The sequence below is a fragment of the Hylobates moloch genome, unplaced genomic scaffold (assembly GCF_009828535.3).
Source record: "Hylobates moloch isolate HMO894 unplaced genomic scaffold, HMol_V3 SCAFFOLD_4, whole genome shotgun sequence".
NCBI classification, from domain to species: domain Eukaryota; kingdom Metazoa; phylum Chordata; class Mammalia; order Primates; family Hylobatidae; genus Hylobates; species Hylobates moloch.
The window spans coordinates 34,712,780-34,721,001 of NW_026652279.1; the positions used below are offsets into that span (position 1 = coordinate 34,712,780).

At 48.8% G+C, this 8,222-nt stretch overlaps 1 protein-coding gene across 1 annotated transcript; it reads left to right on the forward strand.

Annotated features, from left to right (window-relative positions):
* Nucleotides 1-1,517: 1,517 nt before the first annotated feature.
* Nucleotides 1,518-5,786, forward strand: PRR20G (proline rich 20G). Its single transcript, XM_032149108.2, has 3 exons — nucleotides 1,518-1,689; nucleotides 2,196-2,254; nucleotides 4,929-5,786. Exons 2-3 carry the CDS (start codon nucleotides 2,203-2,205, stop codon nucleotides 5,507-5,509), a joined length of 633 nt encoding a protein of 210 aa, XP_032004999.1. The 5' UTR covers nucleotides 1,518-1,689; nucleotides 2,196-2,202; the 3' UTR covers nucleotides 5,510-5,786.
* The last annotated feature ends 2,436 nt before the right edge of the window (nucleotides 5,787-8,222 follow it).

An 8,222-nucleotide genomic window follows, 5' to 3' on the forward strand; every position in this document is an offset into this window, starting at 1 on the left:
GTTGCCCAGGTTGGTCTCAAACTCCTGAACTCAAGTAATCCTCTTACCTCCATCTCCCAAAGTTCTGGGATTACAGGCATGAGACACCGTGCCTGGCCAGGATTTTTAAAACAACGTTATGGGAACAGGGTGTGGCGGCTTATGCCTGTAATCCCAGTCACTTAGGAGGCCTAGGCGGGAGGATTGCTTGAGGCTAGGAGTTTGAGATTAGCCCCGGCAACACAGCGAAACTTTGTCTCCATGACAACACCACCACCCAATTAGCAGGAGTGGTGGCGTTAGCCTGTGGTCCCAGCTACTCCGGAGGCTGAGACAGGAGAATCGCTCCGGGAGGCAGAGGTTGCAGTGAGCCGGGATTGCACCACTGCACTCCAGCCTGCCCGACAGAGGGAGACTCTGGCTCTTTAAGAAACAAACAAGCAAACCAATTAACCAACCCAACTGCAGGCGCCCTCTTCTGTCCTGGAGTGTTTCCTGCTCTCTTCCTCCTCCCATGTGCCCGTGTGTGTACCCACAGCAGTAAACGCACGAGGTGTGTGTCTTACATGTATCTCCAGCCCCATCGCCATCTCTCTGAGCTCCAGACCCTTTTTACAAAAGGCCACTTGACATCCTCACTTGGTGCCTCAGAAGCTTCTTCAACCCAACGTGCAGAAGCCAATCTCCCCATCTTACACTCAGTGCAGGTTCCTGGTCCACCTTCGTCTGAAGGAACGGGAGGCCAAGGCTGCAGGCTCCTTCCCCCCAAGGGCTGTCCACACTCGGCTCACTTTCCCTTGCAGATTTCTCTCCCGCCCGGGGAACGTTCTCCACCTCTGTCTCCCACAGTCCTAGCCTAACACGATCCTGTGCCCAGCCCCTAGGGCTGCGTAGCCTCCTTGCCTCTCGGAGTTAACCTGGGCACCCTGAGTTCTCTCCTTCACAGCTAGGCTGACCGTTTTTGAAATGTTCACCCACTCAGGACACCGTTCCGTGGTTTTCTGGAACAAGACCAGCTCCTGCGGCCCCCGCCCCCACCTCGCACACCCGGGGCCTGGGCCTGGTCTCCCCCTCCATTTCCGGAATGGGCTGGGCTCCCTTCCAGTCCGGGCCTCAGTGCCCCTTCTTCACTCCCCTGCCTCCCTCCCAGCCCTTCCCAGCCAGGTTCACGTGGACTAATTTCAAATTCCAAATTCCAGACTTCAGCACAAATATCCCCCCCCTCCACGCTTTCCTTCACCATGCTCAGATCTAATTAAATCAAATCTTCCTATTCGCTACTCTCACGGCACCACACCTCACTTTTGCTGGCACTTAATTGTTATTATGAATTTTTTTTCCTCAACGATTAGATTGATCAATCAACCATTGACATCTATGAACAGGGGCTTCCTGGTGGGGTTTATTTGACAGGCAAAGGACTGGCCCAATGGCCTTCCAAGCCCAGTCAGGCCTGCCCCAGCTGGCCCCGCCCCTGACCACTCCCATCACGTGATGGCCTCACCGCCTTATAAGAGGGAGCGCTCGTAACCGCGAGCAGTCAGCTTTCTGCCGGGCTCCGAACTAGGACCGCTGGGTGCTGCCTCCTGCCTGCCTGCCTGGTAGGGGGCGCATTTGAAGGCGACGTCGGAGCCATAGCCTTGATCCCGTGGACGCCTCCAGCTCCTCAGGCCTCTCCTCATAGAAGAGAGCCAGCTGCAGGGAGATCAGGTTTGTGTCTGGGGGTCCCTGAGGGGTGGGTAGAGTTTGCGTGGGTACAGGTGGGGACAGAATCCTCAGTGCTCTAGAAGGCCGAGGCCACATGCCTTGTCACCGCTGTCTTCTTCGCAACGCCGTTCCCCATCCTCCATCTTTTTTCTCTCTTCCGCTAAGGAGGGATCATTCCTCCAGGAGGCCTAAGTCTCCTCGGTACCAGTTTTGCCTGAAGAAACTGGGATAAGTTAATCAAGCTGCCTCTAGGCCAATCCCCGCTTGCTACTGGCTCCACTTGGAAATCCCTTACAATGTGGAAGTCTCCCCCCACCCCAACTCCCACCTTCACAGGATCCCTTTGGCTGCGCCCCGCAGGCTCAGTGCAAATACTCTGAGACCCGCGAGCAGCAGTGGCCCTGGAGGAGGGGGTGAGGTGGGGTCCGCATCGCTGCGTGACGCTTGGGAAATTAGGCTGTGGTTTAACACCTTGACAGACACGTTTTCCTCCCCACCCTCTCCCGCAGATTCCTCATGGAGGAACCAAGGCTCTCGAAACGACTTCTCTCCATGGCCCCAAATCAAGGTACCATCAAATGCCTACCACTCTCTTTTTAATTTTTTCCAGATTTTTACTTTACCTTTGGCATCGGCTTATAGAACTTATATATGCAAATGTGACATGTTATGAAATGCAGCAGCCCATGCTCCTTCTCAATCTCCCACACCTTTGGAACCACCACCTCCACCTGGGTAGCCATTTCTTCTAGCGTTTCCTCTCATTCTTTAAATAACATGCGTACCCTACTGCTCTTTCTTTTTCCGTTTAGACTTTATTTACGGTCTTCCCGCTAGAGTAGTGGAGTATTTAGCTGTAGTTCACAGATTCCCACCACCACCACCACTCACCCAGCCACACCCATCTCAGGGCACACACCCTCTGCCCCTCCCCAACCGCCCAGGAGCCAGTAGGACACTAGGATTACTTTGCACCTCTTGCATAACTTGAGTTTTCCAGGACTTGATACTTCTCCTGGGTTATTATGTGTTTACTTATCACGAGTCTATCCCTCAATTCTTCCCCAATTGCTTAAATTCAAACTCAGTCAAGCGTTCTCTCAGTTTCACTTTCTCATAGCCTGCTTCAACCGGGACTGGCTGCTCTGAGTCAGCTCCCAGCTTCCACTCCAGGATCTCCCTTCCACATCATCTGGGAAATTCCTTTTCCTCTTTTGAATTTTATCCCATTTCCTTTATCTGGTGTCTTTTTCTTTCTCATTTTACTTTTTCTCTTTGGAAGAGTGAGTCCTTACACTATGTCTCGATCTACGTATGATAAACCAGTACTCTCACCTTGTTCTTTTCTGGAGGTATTGGAATTTGATGGCCATTGCCAAATTATTCTTGAAAACATTTCCCTTTATACACGGTCCTAAATCTTTTAATCTTGTCTAGTTTGATAGGCACATTACAATAAAGCATGCCTTGAAGGGAAATTATTTAAGATCTTGCTTGTCTGCAAACATCTTCATTCTAATTCCTAAGGGATACTTTGGTTGGATATTAAATTTTGGGTGGGAAATCCATTTCCCTCGAAATTTTGAAGACATTTTCTATAATCTTCTAGATTTAATTGCTGCTTTTGAGGTGTCTGATTTTTGAGACATGTTGAATCCTGACCCTTTCCATATGGCCTTTCTTCCCTTTCTCTTTCTCCCTCTCTGGAAGATTTTAGGATCTTTCATTGTCACCAGCACTCTGGAATTTTATGGGGATGTGTCTCAGTAACAATACACTTCTAATTTTCTTACATTTTATCTTCCTTCCTTTCCATCATTTTGGATTTTTGCTCTCTTTTCTGGGAGATCTTCTCAACTTTATCCTCCAAAATTTCCATGGAGATTTTCATTTCTGCTCTCATAATTTTAATTTCAAAAAGCTGTAGTTTTTCTGAATATTCCTTTTCAAAAGTACCCTATAATTGATTCATGGGCATAATTCCTTCTATCTCTCTGGGGATATTAATTATAGATGTTTTTGGAAAGTCTCATCTGTGGCATAAACTGTTTCCTCCAAGTTGGCTTTTCTTGTGTTATTGTTCTGTCTCTTGTGTTAGAGCCTTTCCTCTGATGTTTGGTGATCTCTGATTGCTGCTTATAGTTTAAAAATGGGACCCAGAAGAAGCTGTTGCGAGCTCCAAGCTCGTGGATGGGGCTTGTTGATTGGGTTCCACAGAATAGATATGGTTGGGCTATGAAATTGGGCAACCTTAGATGTCAGTTTCTTGGGACTTTTTCTTAGGCTACACAGGTTTCCCAGGGAAGAATCTTCAGATGATCTTCAATGCCTACTCTGTCATTGATAAAATTTCTGTAGACGTTTGTCTAGTTTTGGACATCCTGTTCTGTTCCTTTGCTCAATCATGTATCTGTGTGAACACCTCCCCTCCCTGCCAAACTAGCCTATAGCTACCCCAGGCTGTTTTCCTCCTGGAAGCCATGCAACTACCCCCGGCCCCCCTGTCACCTGGAATCCTCTCCCTCCCTGCTGTCCCTACTAATCCTCTCCCGCCTTTGCCTTGCTAAATCCCACCCATCCTTGATATCCCTGGCTTAGGTTAAATTCTCCAATAAGACTTTCTGATCATCTCCTTCCCAATACATGTTAAGATGCTTACTTGCACCTGATAGTAATCTAAACATTTCTCTTGTAGTAACTCAGTTCTTGTAAGGACCCAGGGGTTGGCATGTTATTATACCAATTTATGAAAATGGCCACTGATGCCCAGATAAGTGAAGCTGCCTGGGAATACAACGCCAGCATTCTGGATCCGGAGCCACCTCCCTTATGATACCCTTCACCTCCCAGCTGGTCACTCATTAGCATCATTCATTTTTAGGTGTTCTGTTTGTCTCTCCTACTGAGGTTTAAGCACAGTGAGGGCAGGCAGTGTGTCATTTTTATTCAAACTCAGCCTCTGTAGGGAACTGTAGACTCATTTACTTATTAGTAAAATGGCGATCATAATATCTGACTGACAAGGTCATTGCAAGGACTTGAGAGGCCGATGGAAAGTGCTGAGCCCAGGCTAGGCCCTTGGGCAGAGTGCTCCTGAGGGCTCACCCTGCAGGCATCTCCTGACCCTCACTCTGTTTGCCCGGTTTCCCCTGGGCCCTCCCTGAACCCCTCTCCTGGTCTCTCTTCCTGAAGCTTCCTGGGCAGCCCCTACTCCATCTCCTTACACTCTGCTTCTCTTTTAGCTTCAGGTGGGCCTCCTACAGAGCCAGGCTGCTCTGGTGTGAACTGTGAAGACCCTGTAGACCCAGTCCAACCGGCAAAACCCACTGCTTATGTGAAACCCATGAGATGGGAGCCCCCAGCTCACGCAGAGCCAGCTCGTCCTGCAGGAAGAAGCTGGCGCAGGGGAAGAAGCTGGCGGGCAGGTCGAGGCCGCGGCAGTGGGGCTGGGCTTCTCAGGGTCCTGGGCGAGAGAGTGGCGCCAGGCATATACCTCCTGAATTACCATGGAGAGCCAGGCCACCAGGGGGGACCAGAAGCCGGGCATACCCCAGCCTTCTCTTTTACTGAAGCAGCTCCTATGCCTGGAATTGTGCAGGAAGGCCCTGGCCCCTATGCAGCCCAGCCTGAGGTGGGGTTTCAGGAGCCACCTCCTGCTCCTGGGCCTGTGGCTGTGGCCAGGCAGCCCATGTTGGCCCACTATCCCTGCCTTGGGTTCAGGCCCCTGGGTGGCTCATTTATTTTGCACATCGTGCAGACCTCTAGTGGCACCTCCGTGCACAGGGTCCCAGTGTTCCTTGCCCACTTTGACTTTACACACTAACCTCTGTCACACATATTGCTGCCAGCCTCCTTTTCTTCCACCTGGTTTTTCCCCCTATCCTCAAACTCTAGCCCCATTTCTGCTCCACTCCTCCCTGCCCATCCCAGTCAAAGCCCTTACTTTGTGTTTTCATGAGCCTCCAAGTCCTCCTCCCAGGATCCTGACAGTAGTCCATCTGCTTCCAATGCCCCTCTTGCCTCCGCTTTGTATGTTCTGTCAAAGATACACATGCATGGAGTTCCTCAATGCTTATTCAAATAAACCAGCAGCTCTCTGAGTCCTTTTAATGTGCTTATATTAAAATCCAATTAAAGATACTTGGGATGAAAAACAAGGTTGTTGGAATCCAAAGTTATGTTGATGGTTTGAATCACAGAATAGATAGGACTGAGGAATAAAAACTACATATTTGGGCAAGAGAGAGATGGACAGTGTGACAGAGCAGCCATCCGTGGAGCTCTCATGGGATCCATTGTCCTGAGGATCCACAGATGATCTAACGTGGAGCTCCCCAGGGATCCATCATCCTGGGGATCAGATGTCATGTAACATGGAATTCTTCCGGGATCCATTGTCCTGAGGATCCACAGGTCACGTAATGTGGAGTTCTTCTGGAATCCATTGTCCTGAGGATCCACAGGCCATGTAATGTGGATCTCTTACAGGATCCATTGTCCTGAGGATCCACAGGTCATCTAACATGGAGCTCTCCCAGGATCCATCATCCTGAGGATTCTCAGGCCATCTGACATAGAGCTCTCCCAGGATCCATCATCCTGAGGATCCACAGGTCATCAAAAATGGAGCTCTCCTGCAATCCATCATCCTGAGGATCCACAGGTCATCTAACATGAAGCTCCCCCGGGATCCATCATACGGAGGTTACTCAGGTCATTTAACATGGAGCTCCCCCAGGATCCATTGTCCTGAGGATCCACAGGCTTCTAACGTGGAGCTCTCCCAAGATCTGTTGTCCTGAGGATCCACAGGTCACCTAACATGGAGTTCCCCCCAGGATCCATCATCCTGAGGATGAGAAGTCATCTAATGTGGAATTCCCTGGGAACCGTCATCCTGAGTATCCAGAGGTCATCTATCATGGAGCTCCCCTGAGATCCGTTATCTGCGGATCCACACATCATGTGATGTGGAGCTACCTCATGATCTGTCGTCCTGAGGATCAGAGGTCATCTAACATGGAGCTCCCTCGGGATCCATCATCCTGAGTATCCAGAGGTCATCTAATGTGGAACTCTGCTGGGATTCGTCATCCTGAGGATCCACATGTCATGTGACGTAGAGCTCCCTCACAATCCATCATCCTGAGGATCCAGAGGTCATCCAATGTGGAGCTCCCCCAGGATCCATCATCTTGAGGACCCACAGGATCCATCATCCACAGGATCCAGAGGTCATCTAACATGGAGAGCCTGAACATTTGGATGACAGCAAAATACAAGGAAATTATGGCTATATGAATTCTCCCGATGAAAGAAAGATGTGAATCCTGAGCAGGCTACAAGAATAACACCCTTTGGGAGTATGAAGTATGGTAGAGAGAACATTCCAAAAGCTGCCTGAGAGCTGAGACCTGCATGGAAAGCAGAATTAGGCTTACAGTAGATTTTGCATGGCTGCATCAATGACTGTGGAAAGCAATGGTGCAACATCCTTAGAGCTTCGAGAGGGAAGTAACTCTGAATCTAGAATTCTATGATCAATCAAATGTTTGGGAGTGGAGGAGGGAAGAAGTGTTAAGTTAAATTAGACCCCAGTGTATGTTGTTCCCCTCTATGTATCCATGTGTTCTCATCATTTAGCTCCCACTTATAAGTGAGAATATGTGGTATTTGGTTTTCTGTTCCTGTGTTAGTTTGCCAAGGATAATGGCCTCCAGCTTCATCTGTGACCCTCCAGAGGACATGATTGTCAGGCCCCTGAGCCCAAGCCAAGCCGTCGCATCCCCTGTGACTTGCACGTATACATCCAGATGGCCTGAAGTAACTGAAGATCCACAAAAGAAGTAAAGATAGCCTTAACTGATGACATTCCACCATTGTGATTTGTTCCTGCCCCACCCTAACTGATCAATGTACTTTGTAATCTCCCCCACCCTTAAGAAGGTACTCTGTAATCTCCCCCACCCTTAAGAAGGTACTTTGTAATCTCTCCCACCCTTAAGAAGGTTCTTTGTAATTCTCCCTACCCTTGAGAATGTACTTTGAGAGATCCACCCCTGCCCCCAAAACATTGCTCCTAACTCCACCGCCTATCCCAAAACCTGTAAGAACTAATGATAATCCACCACCCTTTGATGACTCTCTTTTCGGACTCAGCCCGCCTGCACCCAGGTGATTAAAAGCTTTATTGCTCACACAAAGCCTGTTTGGTGGTCTCTTTACACGGATGCACATGAAAATGATCTCATTTTTTTTGTCATGGCTTCATAGTATTCCATGGTGTCTACCACATTTCCTTCATCCAGTCTATCATTTATGGGCATTTAAGTTGATTCCATGTCCTTGCTATTGTGAATAGTGCTGTAATGAACATATGCATGCATGTATCTTTATAATAGAATGACTTATATCCCTTTGGGTATATACCAGTAATGGGATTGCTGGGTTGAGCCATATTTTATTTTTATAGATACTAAGAAATTGTATTCAAGTTAGGTGGCATCAATGCCAATTCCAACCTGCAGTGATAAGGG

Coding starts and splice junctions, on each gene's coding strand:
- PRR20G (XM_032149108.2), top strand. CDS start 2,203: ATGGAGGAACCAAGGCTCTCGAAACGACTTCTCTCCATGGCCCCAAAT. Junction 2,255..4,928: donor CTCCATGGCCCCAAATCAAG/GTACCATCAAAT, acceptor CTTCTCTTTTAG/CTTCAGGTGGGCCTCCTACA.